Source organism: Panulirus ornatus, chromosome 38, assembly GCF_036320965.1.
Source record: "Panulirus ornatus isolate Po-2019 chromosome 38, ASM3632096v1, whole genome shotgun sequence".
Classification (NCBI taxonomy): domain Eukaryota; kingdom Metazoa; phylum Arthropoda; class Malacostraca; order Decapoda; family Palinuridae; genus Panulirus; species Panulirus ornatus.
The window spans coordinates 6,337,203-6,356,213 of NC_092261.1; the positions used below are offsets into that span (position 1 = coordinate 6,337,203).

Consider the following 19,011-nt stretch of genomic DNA (forward strand, 5'->3'; position numbering starts at 1 on the left):
CATTGTTGGAACCACTATTCCTTCAAACATGCCCATTTTTGCTTTCCGAGATAATGTTCTCGACTTCCACACATTCTTCAAAGCTCCCAGAATTTTCGCCCCCTCCCCCACCCTATGATCCACTTCCGCTTCCATGGTTCCATCCGCTGCCAGATCCACTCCCAGATATCTAAAACACTTCACTTCCTCCAGTTTTTCTCCATTCAAACTCACCTCCCAATTGACTTGACCCTCAACCCTACTGTACCTAATAACCTTGGTCTTATTCACATTTACTCTTAACTTTCTTCTTCCACACACTTTACCAAACTCAGTCACCAGCTTCTGCAGTTTCTCACATGAATCAGCCACCAGCGCTGTATCATCAGCGAACAACAACTGACTCACTTCCCTATATGCGTCCTGCAGTAATGCATAGTTTGCCACTTGATTTGAAACTTAACGTACATGTTGTGATAACATCGATTTTATATCCTGTTTCAGTTTAGCATTTTCAACAATGATTTTATCATTATGAGTTTTGTATTTGAAATTTGTTTACATACTCTTGCACACCAAAGTGTGGTCCCATGTGTCTCCCTTTAGCCTATTTCTTTAAGTAGTTTTATATAAATATGGTAAATCTTTTATTGCACATATTTCTGGGGATAGGGGAGAAAGAATACTTCCCACGTATTCCCTGCATGTCGTAGAAGGCGACTAAAAGGGGAGGGAGCGGGGGGCTGGAAATCCTCCCCTCTCACTTTTTTTTTTTTTTTTTAATTTTCCAAAAGAGGGAACAGAGAAGGGGCCCAGGTGAGGATATTCCCTCAAGGGCCTAGTCCTCTGTTCTCAACGCTACCTCGCTAATGCGGGAAATGGCGAATAGTATGAAAGAAAGAAGAAATTTCTTAGGTCCCTGGTAGGTTCATTTCCCACTTTTTTGCTATTTGTATTTAAAGAGTGTATGGTTATTGTTAAATTATTTTTTCATTAGCTTCTTTCATGCATGTAACAACTATATGATGACCAACCATGAATTTTTATCGTTATGACCTAAGTTTGCAAAAATTCAGTGTGTATGAATAATCCTGAAAGTTAAGTAAATGTTCGATTTTTTAATGCCCCTAAATAGCTTTAAATTTGCCCAATTCCAGAGATCTCTCTTAGGCATTTTGAACTTAGGCAACTTGCATGGATAGAGAATCTTTTCTGAGAAAAGACTATGACACAAATGATATAGAAATGTCATACTGGGTTCCAATTGATATATGATTTGATTAAAGAGTGTGAGATATGATGAAATGTCACCACCTTTCAAGGTTGCTGAACAGTTCATCAGGTCAGATAGTCCTTGCTGGTGACCCTGCACAACTTGGCCCAGTGGTGCAAAGTACCTTGGCGAGGAGATATGGTCTACAACAGTCCCTCCTTCAGCGACTGTGTTATTCTGTCATTTACCAGGTACTCCTCAGCACTTTAATCATTACTCTTATTGCTACTGATTGAATGATTGTACTGTAAGATGTCTCTTTGAAATAATCTTATGAAAACTTTCACCAAAATTACTTTACCTATAGTTTATGTAGGTTGAATCTTTTATCAAGCCTCCTCACATCACATTTTGTCCTCATACATTTTGTTTCCAACAAATTAACCCTCTGTAGTATTTTGTCATCTAGGGCCCATGCCTCACATCCATACAGTACTGATGGGACTGCTATACCCATTGTTGCCCTGTTTTTCTACACAGTCCTCGGTGCACTTAACCAGGACTTTTTCACCCCCTCACCCACCACTTTGGTTCACTTTAGCTCCCTTGATTCCTTTTACTGTCATATCCACTCCCAGTTATCTAAAATATTCCACTTCCTTAAGTTATATTAGTTTAAACTCACACACCAAATAATTTTTTTTCTCCAACAAAAACCATGATTTTACTTTTCATAACCTACTCTCCTGTGACAACATTCTTTTCCACCAAATCATGCACACAAATCTTACAAAGGGTATAAAAAAAAGGCTATATGATTCATCACAAAGAGAATATACCCCTATATTGAACCCGCCATAGAATAGCACAAATTACTTTAGATTGAATTATTCACTCCATGCTTAAATAAAGTTTGGCAGAGACTTGAAGACAGTAATGATGCAAACTAGACACAAACTCAGATCTTGATAATAGTGAAATCTTGGAACATCCTTGGTTCCCTTGAAGCCTCAGGGCACTTAGAGGGGCTACAGTCATCTATAGATGTACACAAAGTAGTGCTTAGCTTAGCTTACTGAATCTCCTTTCAAAAATCAAAAGATACAACAAAACTACGTAGTAACCCCCAGTCTGCTGGGTGAGCATTAATAAGACACTAAAAGCATGCTTCCAGAAAATTACCTACATGCATCATAAGCTTATGCCTTACACCTGTACACACTTCAGCCTTCTCTTTCATTTTAAAGTATCCCTTCTTATGTTCTACCTCTTCTTTTTATCCTTTAACCACCTTGTTTAAAAAAAGAAAAAATGAAAAAGATCTGATACCAGAAAAGGGCACTCTCGAGTTGATCAAGAGGATATTTGCATCTTGAACTTCATACAAAATGAGAAAATGCTTTAGGAAGAGGTGAATAATGAGGAAAAGGAGAGTGGGTGATGAAGTGGTAACAAATATGAAAAGGAGATGAATTGAATGCTGTGAAGGACTGTATGATAGATTTGACAGGGATGCTCTTTGGTAAGATTTATAGATATATAGGGTAGATGGAAAATTACATATTGCAGGGAAAAGTTTGTTAGAAAAGCAAGGGAAATGTGTGTGAGTAGGAAGGGAGAAAGATGAGCAGTTATGTGAAGGTGGGTCTGTGTTTAGGTTATTTGATGTCACTGTGGTTGCTTAGTCTATATGTGGATGAAGAGGTGTGCTGTAAATGCAAAGGACTATGAGAAAAGGGTGGGTTTGCAGTATGTTAGAAGTGTGGGGGCATGGGAGTTGTACCTTTTGTTTTTTTAAAATGACATGTGGCAGGTTCAAAAAGAAACAGCAGAGGCTGATGACAGAGTATAGAAGAATGAATAAAAGAAAAAGCTGAAAGTTATTGCAAACAAAAGTAATATGGTGGTATAGGGGATGAAACAAGAGGGTTTGAATAACATTGAATAAGGAGGACTTAGAGCAAGTGGAGTTATTTAGATACCTAGTAGTGGACATGGCTGTGAATCGAGCTAAGGAAACTGAAGCGAGTCACTAAGTGTAAGGTGATGTAAACATGCAGGGTACGTAAAGGAGTGTGTGGAAGAAAGGGTCACTGAATTTAAGGACAAAGATAGGAATGTTTGAATGTATAGTAGTCCCAGTGGTATTGCATGGTCATGAGTATTGGACTTTGAATGCAAAAGAAAGAAGAGGATGGATATGCTGGAAACGAAATGCATGAGGACAGAATGTGGCATTAGGCAGGTTGATCATATAAGAAAGGACTTTCACAGAGAGGTGTTACAGTGATCGGAAGAATTAAACAAGATGTGCTGAAATAGTTTGGACTCATGGAGAGAATGAGTGAATAGTGACTAACAAGAGGAAGAAGCATGTTGTTGGAAGGGGAGGGAGTAAGACTGACAAGGAAGGATGAAATAAACGAGGTTTCAGGATATCAGGGCTGGAGTATGTAGAAGGATAAGAGGCATGTGTTGAATAGAAAGCATTAAACAAAGTGAATTTTAAGGGGTAATGTGCTGCCAATAGGTTGATTTAATTACTGAGAAATACTCTAAGTAAACCATGGAATAATCTGGTAAAGTCTGGATTTTTTACATCACACATGATAGCTGGAGTCTTGATTTATGTGGGAATGAGCCCATTGTTTATCTTTTCATGAATCAATGCTGCCTTTGAAAGTTAGGAGAAGCAGTGAGGTATGAAAAACCAGGCATAATGCAAATTTTTAAGCCTCGAAAGATTTGTATTTGAAAACTTGGATTGATTTTGTTTACAGCACACTAATCTTGCAATGGATAGCTGATATATTTAGGTAGATTTAACATTAAAAGCTTAGAACCATAAAAACATACTGAATGACAAAACTTATGATAATGACCTCTCACCAGCCACAGGAGATGGATAAGTCCTCAGCTTGGGTGTATGAGCCTTGCCTTGTAACACAGTTGGTGAGGAACTACCGTTCTCACCCTAACATATTTGCTGTCTCCTCCAATCTGTTTTATCACAACAGCCTTCAAGCTTGCGCTGATAACAAGGTAAGAATTGAGAAGATCCATATATCATGACTGTGATTTCACCAATGTTTCTTGCCTAAAATTTTCTTTACAGTTTTGGCATTCAGCCATTATTACCTGCTGTGGATTTTTCTGTTGTCAGTATATTATTCTTTATTCTTTATTTATTAATGTCATGAGCCCTTTTCACTGCTCAAATCATTATATGATGATGTATGATACTACTGCTCCATGTACCTGTTGACATTTTATTGACTCTTTCATTGCTTAGAATCCCAGCTGATGTGTGCATCCGTCAGTTTTCCATTGATGTCACTAACAGCCTACTGCTACACCTTGAAAAAATATCATACATCTCTGTCACCAAAGGTTATCAAAGAGAGTGTACATACTTTATTGTGGCATCATGCCAGATTTACATGCCGACTGTTGAAGTCATTTTTTGAATCGGAGAATTGAAGTCCCAGTGGAACGTGCTCCACAAACCTCACCATAATGTTAGATATCTTTAGATACCTGGTAGTTCCATGGCGGTAGATGGAACCATGGGAGCTAAAGTAAGCCACAAGGTGTGTGAGGGTGCAGTGGACCTGGGTACATTGAGGAGTGTGCGGAAGAGGTCATTGTCTGTGAGGATAAAGATGGGTATGTATGATGGCACTGTCGTTCTGAGTCTTTATGGATGCAAGGCATGCCCCCGAGAGAAAAGGTTTGTGGAGCAATTCCCATTGGGAGATTACCAGCTGAACCTTCATGGACATAGCTGTAGGATAAGGGACCAAGATGGGAGACATAGTGAAAAATAAAATACCATCATGTTCTTAAATGTGAAGTGTGTTGAACAGAGGATGCATTAGGACATCCGTGGGAGGGACAAGTAAAGGCATGGAAATAAGAAGAGAACACAGGAATGAAGTAAGGAACCATAAAATGAATGACACAAGTTCTACCTGAAAAGTAAATTGTAAGTCTCTCCAGATGGGTGGAGGAGCAAACTATCCATGGAGGGTTAGATAGACAAAGGAGAAAGATGATGGAAGCAGCCTGCATTTTACTAGAGGACGGCAGGGAAATACAAGTGATCAACAGCAGCTAGTGCAGAGATTGGCCAAATGCAAGAGGAAGTTATCGATCATGGAGCACCACACCACAGTAACTGGGAGCCTGATCCAGTAGCATTGTATAAAACCCCATGAGAGACACTTCTTTTTTATATTCTCTTGAGCAAGAAAAAAACTGTTGAAATGTTGAGAATTAATCCTTGATTAGCAGCTCGTAGGTCATTGCTACCTTACTGCCTAATTGTAAGAATGGACAACGATCCATGCAGGATAGTGCGAGGCATACATGGAATAAAGTGAATTGGAGCAATGTGGTATTCATGGGGTGACATTCTGTCAGAGTGCTGAACCTGGGCTTATGAAGCAGTCGGGAAAACCATGTACAGGTCCGTAGGGCTTGGCTATGTCATAATTTTGGTGGATTATTTGTGATAACAAGAGACTGCATGTGAGCTAATGAGGCCATTCTTCATCTGATCTTGGCATAATGCAAGAAACAATTAACAAAAAAGTAATATAGCAGTATTCCTATATTTAGGTACACTTCTTTCTCTCCAGACTATAGACCTAAAATGTCTGTTAAGTTGTCCCTCAAACATTGAAAAGTGTTTTTGTTTTTCAGAGAATTGAGAAACTTCTTGCCTGGGATCAGCTGCCTTGTTCCTCATGTCCATTGTTATTTCATGGTATTGTTAGCAACAACCTTCAAGAAGGGGACTCCCCATCCTGGTTCAATGCAGCCGAAGCTTTTCAGGTCAGTCCATTTGACTCTTACCAGTGTACACTGTCGAGGTTTGGTTAATACTTCAGATGATTATACTGTACTTGATAAATGGCTTAGAAAGGCAAGTTCCTTGCCTGTCAAAGAGAAGTTTCATTGGAAGAAATCTCTCTGGAATTAACAAAATTTAAAAAACAAGGCAAAGAACCACACCACCACCACACACCACTCTCAGCTCACAACATATAATACATGGATTCATCTAACTTCAGCCCCCTTCCTGCACAGTACTATTGGCTGTAGACATCAGCAAAGCATTTAACTTTTCCGTGACACATCCTCAACACAAAAAATTACTTGACACCACCCTCCACAAGAATGGCCATAAGTAGTTGAAAATTTCTAAATTATAAGATTCTGTAAGCTGTAACTCATGTGGTGATTACATGAAGATTTTAGGTGGTTGAATATGCTTAAATGAAAACTACTTTTCTCGCTAACTTTTTGTTTCAGGTTGTGAGGTACACAAAAAGCCTAATTATGTATGGTGTGAAGCCACAGGATGTTGGGATCATCACTCCATACCGTAAACAAGTAAGCTGATTTTAAGATGCTGGATTGCATAAGGAAATTAGTTTGATAAAAGATATCATTGAGTTTAAAAGATTATTAACAAAATGTTGTTTAAAGAATAGTTATGATACTGAAGTATTTAATTTGTAAAAGAAAGAGTGATAAGGTAGATTAAACATGGGCAGTGATTAACTTTTTTTTTTTTTTTTTTTTTTTTTTTTTTTTTTTTTTTTACTGTTTTTCCCATTAGTTGAGGTAGCACCAGGAAATACAAAGAAAGGCCACATTTGTTAACATCCATTCTCTAGCTGTCATTTGTACTGCACCAAAACTATAGCCCCCATCCATGACCAGGCCCCACAGACTTTTCCATGGGTTTCCCCCTGCCACTTCACATGCCTTTGACTGACACATGCCTTGGTTCAGTCCATTGACAACACACAGGTGGCCTGTATACCATATCTTTCCAATTCACTATACTTTTCATCCGCTTGTATGTTTAGAATCTTTTTCATTCCATACTTCCATCTTCAATTTGGTCTCTCGTCTACTGCTTTTATGACATGTATGGTTTTAGCTGTGAATCCTAATTTTACAAGAGTTAAGTCTTAAAGTGGTCCGACTTATCAACTCTCCCAGACTAACTTCAAAACTTGACCCACGTGCCCAATGCTGCAATGTTGGTTCACTTTCCCTCTTCTCTTGGCATTAGTTTATACTCCAAAGAGCTGGCTGCTTGTGTGCCCCATTTTACATTAACAAATATATTAGATAATGTAGACACAGATCTTGAAAAGAAGTTTCAGTATAAACACCTCAAACCCCCTACAACTATGGCTGGAAAGTGCCAAAGTGAGTCTTGTGCTTTTGGGAACAAGAGCAGGAAGAGCATCAGCTTAGATATAAAAATAAGATATTTAAGGCTATTCTGATGTTTTCCATTGTGGTGCTGATAGTCCCAGAGCTCTTGACTTGCCCTGCAGCATCAGTATGAACAGTTCTTAAGCATACAGTAGTTCTTTACCTCCTCTTCAACTAGCATTTTGTTTTTCATGTTATTTCATTTTATTGCATTTTTTTTTGTCTCATCTCCTCTGGCAGTTTTGTCCCTATATCTTTCAAGTAAATTTTTCATTATCTACATCATTTGTTTAGTTTGACAACTTAGATGTTATGATCATGTCATCCCTCGCTTATTTTTTCCTTTTCACTGTGGACAAAGCAAGGTTTCTAGGCTTTCCTTGTAATTCAGATTTATTTCTGGGCTAATGCCTCAGAGAGAAAATTCTTCTAATATTATAAGACTTTCATTTTGAGTGCATTAGCAAAGAACTGACAAAAGTTTACAAATGTGTATGCCCCAGTGGTGTAGTCATTTGTGTTGCCAGCTGACACATTCATGGTCCACTTGGGGTCAAGTCTGTTTAGCTTCAAATCCTGATCATGTCATCTGGTCCACAGTCGACCCAGCTGTTCTTCCTTCCCTATGGGCTGATCAATAAAATGGGTATCTGGTATAGGCTAGGGTATATGTATAGCATTAACAATATGGTCTTGACCTGGGCATTCATTTGCACATGCCATCACAACTAACATAATAAAGTTGGAATAAATAAAAGGCAAAATATTAACGAGAGTATTCCAGATGACTGGACACACCAGGATTAATTATACTGAATAGAAGGAACTCAAAGTGATCTTGCTCTTGGATATACAAAGCTTAGTACTGTGCTCGATAATGCTTGTCTAATTGATATATGTTCTTTGCATTGTAGGTGGAAAAGGTTCGGAAGCTGTTGACAACTTTTGGAATACAGGAAGGTATAAAGGTTGGATCCGTGGAGGAGTTTCAGGGCCAAGAGAGATGTGTCATAATAATTTCCACTGTCAGATCATCTTCAGACATGCTAGAGGTGAGAAACAGTCTATCTATTGACCTATCTACCTAAATCTCTGGCGCCTGTTCCCACCTGGAACTCCCTCGTGGGTAAACTTCAGTGCCACTTCTCAGTCTTTAGTGCCTCACCCTTAACAGGCCACTGCTGGAGGACAACTCTAGTGGTGTTTGCAGAAGCTTTTACCTAATGTTCCTACTGACTACATCTACCTAATGCTCCTGCCTAAATGTTCCAACTTACTGCTTCTATCTGTTGCTCATAAGATTTTGCCTAAAGTCAGGGTTAGCGCATAGTACTCGCCAGAGGAAAACTAGTTATAAAGAATGAGCTCTGTGAAATTTGTTGCCTAGAGTTATGTATGACATGAAGAGATTATATGTTTATGTACAGAATGCCAGTAGTCCAATTGCAGGTGAGGTAGAAAGAAAAGACAGACTTACCTAAGTCAACATGCTGTCAGTGGACTGAACCATGGCATTTGAAGTATTCTGGAAAAACCTTGGAATGGTCTGTGGGGCCTGATTGTGGATAGGGAGCTGTGGTTTTGGTGTAATACACATTCCTGCTAGAGAATGTATGTGAGTGGATGTGGCCTTTCTTCATCTTTTCCTGGTTCTATCTCGCTAATGCTGGACACAACAATCAGAAGAAACAGAGAAGGGGGCCAGGTGAGGATGTTCCCTCAAAGGCCCAGTCCTTTGTTCTTAACGCTACCTCGCTAACGCGGGAAATGGCGAATAGCATGAAAGAAAAAGAGTGGGGGAAGAATGGGATGTATTTAGGGAATCAGTGATGGATTGCACAAAAGATGCTTGTGGCATGAGAAGAGTGGGAGGTGGGTTGATTAGAAAGGGTAGTGAGTGGTGGGATGAAGAAGTAAGATTATTAGTGAAAGAGAAGAGAGAGGCATTTGGACGATTTTTGCAGGGAAAAAATGCAATTGAATGGGAGATGTATAAAAGAAAGAGACAGGAGGTCAAGAGAAAGGTGCAAGAGGTGAAAAAGAGGGCAAATGAGAGTTGGGGTGAGAGAGTATCATTAAATTTTAGGGAGAATAAAAAGATGTTCTGGAAGGAGGTAAATAAAGTGCGTAAGACAAGGGAGCAAATGGGAACTTCAGTGAAGGGCGCAAATGGGGAGGTGATAACAAGTAGTGGTGATGTGAGAAGGAGATGGAGTGAGTATTTTGAAGGTTTGTTGAATGTGTTTGATGATAGAGTGGCAGATATAGGGTGTTTTGGTCGAGGTGGTGTGCAAAGTGAGAGGGTTAGGGAAAATGATTTGGTAAACAGAGAAGAGGTAGTAAAAGCTTTGCGGGAGATGAAAGCCGGCAAGGCAGCAGGTTTGGATGGTATTGCAGTGGAATTTATTAAAAAAGGGGGTGACTGTATTATTGACTGGTTGGTAAGGTTATTTAATGTATGTATGACTCATGGTGAGGTGCCTGAGGATTGGCGGAATGCGTGCATAGTGCCATTGTACAAAGGCAAAGGGGATAAGAGTGAGTGCTCAAATTACAGAGGTATAAGTTTGTTGAGTATTCCTGGTAATTTATATGGGAGGGTATTGATTGAGAGGGTGAAGGCATGTACAGAACATCAGATTGGGGAAGAGCAGTGTGGTTTCAGAAGTGGTAGAGGATGTGTAGATCAGGTGTTTGCTTTGAAGAATGTATGTGAGAAATACTTAGAAAAGCAAATGGATTTGTATGTAGCATTTATGGATCTGGAGAAGGCATATGATAGAGTTGATAGAGATGCTCTGTGAAAGGTATTAAGAATATATGGTGTGGGAGGCAAGTTGTTAGAAGCAGTGAAAAGTTTTTATCGAGGATGTAAGGCATGTGTACGTGTAGGAAGAGAGGAAAGTGATTGGTTCTCAGTGAATGTCGGTTTGCAGCAGGGGTGTGTGATGTCTCCATGGTTGTTTAATTTGTTTATGGATGGGGTTGTTAGGGAGGTGAATGCAAGAGTTTTGGAAAGAGGGGCAAGTATGAAGTCTGTTGGGGATGAGAGAGCTTGGGAAGTGAGTCAGTTGTTGTTCGCTGATGATACAGCGCTGGTGGCTGATTCATGTGAGAAACTGCAGAAGCTGGTGACTGAGTTTGGAAAAGTGTGTGGAAGAAGAAAGTTAAGAGTAAATGTGAATAAGAGCAAGGTTATTAGGTACAGTAGGGTTGAGGGTCAAGTCAATTGGGAGGTGAGTTTGAATGGAGAAAAACTGGAGGAAGTGAAGTGTTTTAGATATCTGGGAGTGGATCTGTCAGCGGATGGAACCATGGAAGCGGAAGTGGATCATAGGGTGGGGGAGGGGCGAAAATCCTGGGGGCCTTGAAGAATGTGTGGAAGTCGAGAACATTATCTCGGAAAGCAAAAATGGGTATGTTTGAGGGAATAGTGGTTCCAACAATGTTGTATGGTTGCGAGGCGTGGGCTATGGATAGAGTTGTGCGCAGGAGGATGGATGTGCTGGAAATGAGATGTTTGAGGACAATGTGTGGTGTGAGGTGGTTTGATCGAGTGAGTAACGTAAGGGTAAGAGAGATGTGTGGAAATAAAAAGAGCGTGGTTGAGAGAGCAGAAGAGGGTGTTTTGAAGTGGTTTGGGCACATGGAGAGGATGAGTGAGGAAAGATTGACCAAGAGGATATATGTGTCGGAGGTGGAGGGAACAAGGAGAAGAGGGAGACCAAATTGGAGGTGGAAAGATGGAGTGAAAAAGATTTTGTGTGATCGGGGCCTGAACATGCAGGAGGGTGAAAGGAGGGCAAGGAATAGAGTGAATTGGAGCGATGTGGTATACCGGGGTTGACGTGCTGTCAGTGGATTGAATCAAGGCATGTGAAGCGTCTGGGGTAAACCATGGAAAGCTGTGTAGGTATGTATATTTGCGTGTGTGGACGTATGTATATACATGTGTATGGGGGGGGGTTGGGCCATTTCTTTCATCTATTTCCTTGCGCTACCTCGCAAACGCGGGAGACAGCGACAAAGTATAATAAAAAAAAAAATATATATATTATCCCTGGGGATAGGGGATTAAGAATACTTCCCACGTATTCCCTGCGTGTCGTAGAAGGCGACTAAAAGGGGAGGGAGCGGGGGGCTGGAAATCCTCCCCTCTCGTTTTTTTTTTTTTAATTTTCCAAAAGAAGGAACAGAGGAGGCCAGGTGAGGATATTCCAAAAAAGGCCCAGTCCTCTGTTCTTAACGCTACCTCGCTAACGCGGAAAATGGTGAATAGTTTAAAAGAAAGAAAAGATATATATATATATATATATATATATATATATATATTTTTTTTTTTTTTTTTATTTTTTTTTTTTTTTTTTTTTTTTTATACTTTGTCGCTGTCTCCCGCGTATTGCGAGGTAGCGCAAGGAAACAGACGAAAGAAAATGGCCCAACCCCCCCCATACACATGTACATACACACGTCCACACACACAAATATACATACCTACACAGCTTTCCATGGTTTACCCCGGACGCTTCACATGCCTTGATTCAATCCACTGACAGCACGTCAACCCCTGTATACCACATCGCTCCAATTCACTCTATTCCTTGCCCTCCTTTCACCCTCCTGCATGTTCAGGCCCCGATCACACAAAATCTTTTTCACTCCATCTTTCCACCTCCAATTTGGTCTCCCTCTTCTCCTCGTTCCCTCCACCTCCGACACATATATCCTCTTGGTCAATCTTTCCTCACTCATTCTCTCCATGTGCCCAAACCATTTTAAAACACTCTCTTCTGCTCTCTCAACCACGCTCTTTTTATTTCCACACCTCTCTCTTACCCTTATGTTACTTACTCGATCAAACCACCTCACACCACACATTGTCCTCAAACATCTCATTTCCAGCACATCCATCCTCCTGCGCACAACTCTATCCATAGCCCACGCCTCGCAACCATACAACATTGTTGGAACTACTATTCCTTCAAACATATATATATATATATATATATATATATATATATATATATATATATATATATATATATATATATTTTCCCTGGGGATAGGGGACAAAGAATACTTCCCACATATTCCCTGCGTGTCGTAAAAGGCGACTAAAAGGGGAGGGAGCGGGGGGCTGGAAATCCTCCCCTCTTTTTTTTTTTTTCTTTTTTTTTTCTTTTTTTTTTTTTTTTATTTTCCAAAAGAAGGAACAGAGAATTGGGCCAGGTGAGGGTATTCCCTCAAAGGCCCAGTCCTCTGTTCTTAACGCTACCTCGCTAATGCGGGAAATGGCGAACAGTTTGAAAGAAAAAGAAAGATATATATATATATATATATATATATCTTTCTCCCCTATCCCTGGGGATAGGGGAGAAAGAATACTTCCCACGTATTCCCTGCGTGTCGTAGAAGGCGTCTAAAAGGGGAGGGAGCGGGGGGCTGGAAATCCTCCCCTTTCATTTTTTTTTTTTTTTCTTTTTTTTTTTTTTCCAAAAGAAGGAACAAAGAAGGGGGCCTGGTGAGGATGTTCCCTCTAAGGCCCGGTCCTCTGTTCTTAGCGCTACCTCGCTAATGCGGGAAATGGCGAAGAGTATGAAAAAAAATATACATATGTATATATATATATATATATATATATATATATATATATATATATATATATATTTATATTTTTATTTATTTATTATACTTTGTCGCTGTCTCCCGCATTAGCGAGGTAGCGCACGGAAACTTATGAAATAATGGCCCAATCCACCCCCATACACATGTATATACATACACATCCATGCACGCACATATACATACCTATACATCTCAACACATACATATATATATATATATATATATATATATATATATATATATATATATATATATATATATATATATATACACACAAACATGTACATATATACACATGTACATAATTCATCAAAATACTCACTCCATCTCCTTCTCACATCACCACTTGTTATCACCTCCCCATTAGCCCCCTTCACTGAAGTTCCCGTTTGCTCCCTTGTCTTACACACTTTATTTACCTCCTTCCAAAACATCTTTTTATTCTCCCTAAAATTCAATGATACTCTCTCACCCCAACTTTCATTTGCCCTCTTTTTCACCTCTTGCACCTTTCTCTTGACCTCCTGCCTCTTTCTTTTATACATCTCCCATTCATTTGCATTTTTTCCCTGCAAAAATCGTCTAAATGCCTCTCTCTTCTCTTTCACTAATAATCTTACATCTTCATCCCATATATATATATATATATTAGAGAGAGAGAGAGAGAGAGGAAATAACCATAATTAGGGCATTCAGTTGCCTGTCATTTCAGCAAACATTGAAAAAATATGCTCTTTATACTTTTGTAATCATATCACATATTGATGTTAAACTGCTACCAGAAAATCCTACTTGGTTGTTGCTCATTAGATTTAGCTTAAAACCTGATGGTTATAGGTTGATTAGCAGCACCATGACTACATGATATCTATGTTTGATTTCATTATTTTTGCAATGCAGGTTGATGTACATCACAGCCTTGGGTTTGTGAAATGCCCTAAACGTTTTAATGTGGCAGTGACGAGAGCACAAGCACTCCTAGTGGTGGTAGGAAATCCTGTGTTACTCTGTCTTGATAACTGTTGGCGAGAATTTATTAAGTTCTGCATTCAGAATAGAGCGTATCGTGGGCCAGAACTACATGATCTCATCAACAGTAACAAGGATTAGGTGACTATAAATTACATAAGATACAAGGAAGCAAGTTTTCCAAGGTAGTTAAAAACTTTTTTGATATTGATACAGCTGGCTATTTCACAGTATAAGCAAACATGGTTGAACTGTCTGTGCTTTCCTAGAAAATAGTTGCCCATGCAAGAGGAAAGCACTGTTTATATGACAAGGTAACTTCATATTCAAGGCAAGTGGTTTTCTGTGATAAGTTGGAGGTATCTTTCAGTGTGTTAGTTATGAGACATGTTGAATTTTAGTTCATAACTTGAAAATAACATTAAATCACAGTACATTTCATGTTAACATTTTTAATGCATTTTGTATGTGAATGCAGGTCAAAGTGTACAAGTAGGGATATCTAACCTAAGATGATGTTATTACCTCCTTGTCTATTTCATCCATGTCATAGGTGTAGTTTTCTTTATAAGATCCTCGTAACTTGCACGTGTATGCAATAATTAGGTGCGATGATTAATGGATTTTGTGAGTGGGTAGAATGTTAGATAATAGGAATATTACTCGACATTAAGGGTAATTGGTAATATTTTCCAGAGGTGAAATAAATTCGGCTAGTAATTCTTACAGTAATCACATTATTTATAGGTATACAAATGATCACTCTTTAGGCTTTAAGGCAGAGGAATCATTATTTAAAAGTATACAGATGATCACTTTTTAGGCATTAAGGCAGAGAAATCTAACTTCTTATAATTGGAATATGTTGCCCTACTCCAGTGGTCAGGCTGTAAACATTATTTTTTTTTTAAATTTCTCATCAAAGTTAGAGTGATGTAGTATCCATTGCCAGTTAGGTATTTCCTGATCTGTGGAACCAAAAATAGTGACTCATCATATGAATGTCTCCATGTAAGGTACCTGTTTTTCTCTGTCTCATTCATGTAGAAGGATGGTTCAAGCAGTCATCTATAATCTCACTTTGAGATTTTAATATCAACTGGTTTATTGTCTTTTTTTTGGAAACTGATCATTGTATGAAAAACTGGTGGAGGAAATACCAGAATTTTGGGAATTCACGAGGGGCATGAATGAATGAATGCACGGTGTGTAAGAAAGTGTTCTCTGTGCATAAATCTTGAAAAGGCATTCACTTTGTATGTAATTTTATATGTATGTGTTCAAGATTTGGCTGGATTTCCTTCAACTTGTCACACCCTTGTACAAGTTGTATATTGTCAACAAAATGAATGACTTTCATGAATTGAAGGAAATGATCATAAGGTACTAGCTTTCCAAAAATCTTCATCTTGTGCAAATTGTCTAGTGTTCAGGAGTCATTTATTTTGTTTCTTTTTACATATGACATGAGAGACGTCACAGAGAAAAAAAGATATTCTTCATCCTTGGTTGTGTCAGTCCACTTAGCCAGTCAAGTGAAGTGAGAGGGGAAGTAATGTTTCCTCAAGATACTGATGATATCTATTTGTTTCCACAAAAATCTTTTCTATTATGTCTTTATCAGTAAACTCAAGAATGAGATTTAGTTCCTTTGAGATATTGTTCACTGTGCAAGCATTTGTTAGTTTTGAATTTGAGGAATCAAACACAAAGTCTTTTTGCATGAATGGTGTAGCCTGCCAGTCAAATGTCCAGCCTTCTCTATTGCTGCCACCAGCACCACTAGCATGCCATGTTCATTTTGGTAAAGGTGTGTGTGTGTGTGTGTGTGTGTGTGCGAATCATGTACATCCTCTACTTCTTCCCAGAGTCACTATGCCTTTCTTCCTCACCAAATGGCCATTTACTTTTATGTGTTAATTCATTGAGTTCTGAGTCATATTCAGCAAGAATATCATTATAATTAGTGATGTCAGGGGATAGTGTGACCAGCATGGTAGCAGCCTGCTGTTGTACTCACCTGTCTGCCAAGATCAAGCACACTAAGATCAAGAACAAGATTTGGCAGAAATAGAAGGAAAAAGGAATGAATTATCCTGAAATAGGTAGAATGATAAAATGAGTGGAAGTAAACAAACAAAATGTTCGATTAAGGTAAAGACAAACCATAGCTCTGACGATAATTCAAAGCATCAGTGGACAAGAAAACATGTTTAACCCTTTCATTGTGCAGTTTATTTCAGGTGGTTCCAAGAAATTGGAAACTACCCACCTAAAAATGAAAGTTTCTTAATGTCCTTTTTGTTACTTTTTCAATATTTTAAGAAGTTAGAATTTGTATATCTGGCATTATTATCCCTCAAAATATATTTATTTATTTTATTTATTATACTTTGTCGCTGTCTCCCGCGTTTGCGAGGTAGCGCAAGGAAACAGACGAAAGAAATGGCCCAACCCCCCCCATACACATGTATATACATACGTCCACACACGCAAATATACATACCTACACAGCTTTCCATGGTTTACCCCAGACGCTTCACATGCCTTGCTTTAATCCACTGACAGCACGTCAACCCCGGTATACCACATCGCTCCAATTCACTCTATTCCTTGCCCTCCTTTCACCCTCCTGCATGTTCAGGCCCCGATCACACAAAATCTTTTTCACTCCATCTTTCCACCTCCAATTTGGTCTCCCTCTTCTCCTTGTTCCCTCCACCTCCGACACATATATCCTCTTGGTCAATCTTTCCTCACTCATCCTCTCCATGTGCCCAAACCACTTCAAAACACCCTCTTCTGCTCTCTCAACCACGCTCTTTTTATTTCCACACATCTCTCTTACCCTTACGTTACTCACTCGATCAAACCACCTCACACCACACATTGTCCTCAAACATCTCATTTCCAGCACATCCATCCTCCTGCGCACAACTCTATCCATAGCCCACGCCTCGCAACCATACAACATTGTTGGAACCACTATTCCCTCAAACATACCCATTTTTGCTTTCCGAGATAATGTTCTCGACTTCCGCACATTCTTCAAGGCCCCCAGGATTTTCGCCCCCTCCCCCACCCTATGATCCACTTCCGCTTCCATGGTTCCATCCGCTGCCAGATCCACTCCCAGATATCTAAAACACTTCACTTCCTCCAGTTTTTCTCCATTCAAACTCACCTCCCAATTGACTTGACCCTCAACCCTACTCTACCTAATAACCTTGCTCTTATTCACATTTACTCTTAACTTTCTTCTTCCACACACTTTTCCAAACTCAGTCACCAGCTTCTGCAGTTTCTCACATGAATCAGCCACCAGCGCTGTATCATCAGCGAACAACAACTGACTCACTTCCTAAGCTCTCTCATCCCCAACAGACTTCATACTTGCCCCTCTTTCCAAAACTCTTGCATTTACCTCCCTAACAACCCCATCCATAAACAAATTAAACAACCATTGAGACATCACACACCCCTGCCGCAAACCTACATTCACTGAGAACCAATCACTTTCCTCTCTTCCTACACGCACACATGCCTTACATCCTCGATAAAAATATATATCAGTATATAAGTAAATAGATGAAAAATATGATGATCATAATTTATTTTGTATATGTTTGCTATTTCCTGTGTTATTGAGGTCATGGCAGAAGCAGATGAAGCACTACCCTCATTTGCTTACACCCACTTTCTAGCTGTCGTGTAAGATACACCAAAAACCAGAGCTCCCATCCACAAACAAGGCCCCACTCACCTTGCCATGGTTTCCCCTGACTTCTGTATGTTCCCTGGTGAACATCCTCTGTGTATCACATTGTGTTTAAAAGTTCACGTAGGTAAGAAGCCATTCATGTAACCATTGATCACTCTGGTCAGGGCTTCCATTACAAATTAGGCATGCTGCAGTTTCTGCCATTGTGAACATCAGTGTGACAAGATCTTATCCTGCTGACAAATAGCATAATCAAAAGACCCTTTGATGCCAGTATTGAATTTTGGCAGTCCTGGTGGAAGTGAAACTGTAAGTTGATATTGTTGCAATATCCATTATCTGTAAGAGGGGCCATGACCCAGAACTAGCCGATTCATCATTCACTCATATGAAAAAGGCTCTTGTGGATAACATGATATTGCTGAGGAAGAGTTTTCAAACTTATGAAGCTTGTACCTGCTAAAAATGAAAAAAAATCCTGATACCAAGTCATTCTGCAACTCATCAAATAGTGAAGCAACAACTCAGGCAAAAGTCAGTTAACTTGACCATGGATCCCCAAAGTAAATATGATTATTTTTAGTGTTTTAGGGAAGAATACTGTGTCAGCAGCCAATGAACTTGATCATGGATTTCTTAAGTAAATTTGATATCTTTGGTGTTTTTAGGGAGAGTTATGTCACCTTCATTTTCATGTGTAGAATGGTGGTAAGATTTTCATAGAATCAGTTTGTGTGTATATATTGATACACTAAATCTGTTTGAGAAAGACATACTACATCGAGAGTGACCATGAAGGTAATTATTTCCAATTATGTTTTTTTCTAGCTGTGACAGCGTAGGCAACTGAAGCCCTAGTCAAGTGAGTCACAGGGTGGGGGAGGGGATGAAGGTTCTGGGAGCAATGAAGAATGTGTCGAAGGAAAGAATGTTATCTCAGAGAGCAAAAATGGGCCTGTAGGCATGGGCTACAGATAGGGTTTTACGGAGGAAGGTGGATGTGTTGGAAATGAAATGTTTGAGGACTATGTGGTGTGAGGTGGTTTGATCGAGTAAGTAATGAAAGGGTAAGAGAGATGTGTGGTATTAAAAAGAGTGTGGTTGAGAGAGCAGAAGAGGGTGTTTTGAAATGGTTTGGTCAAATGGAGAGAATGAGCGAGGAAAGATTGACAAAGAGGATATATGTGTCAGAGGTGGAGGGAATGAGAAGTGGGGGGACCAAATTGGAGGTAGAAAGATGGAGTGAAAAAAATTTTGAGTGATCGGG

The 19,011-nt window shown here is 39.4% G+C and overlaps 1 protein-coding gene across 4 annotated transcripts in view; it reads left to right on the forward strand.

Annotated features, from left to right (window-relative positions):
* The window catches only part of armi (probable RNA helicase armitage), a 54,057-nt gene that overhangs the window by 20,316 nt on the left and 14,730 nt on the right, over positions 1-19,011 (forward strand). For 2 of the 4 annotated variants that reach the window (XM_071684523.1, XM_071684524.1), the window contains 6 exons: positions 1,302-1,443; positions 4,085-4,234; positions 5,897-6,028; positions 6,509-6,589; positions 8,344-8,481; positions 13,955-16,405. In XM_071684523.1, the coding sequence (XP_071540624.1) occupies positions 1,302-1,443; positions 4,085-4,234; positions 5,897-6,028; positions 6,509-6,589; positions 8,344-8,481; positions 13,955-14,164 (853 nt within the window). In that variant the 3' untranslated portion in view covers positions 14,165-16,405. Of the gene's footprint in view, positions 1-1,301; positions 1,444-4,084; positions 4,235-5,896; positions 6,029-6,508; positions 6,590-8,343; positions 8,482-13,954; positions 16,406-19,011 lie in introns of those variants that run through there. The other 2 variants (XR_011715414.1, XR_011715415.1) reach the window with 2 other exon arrangements.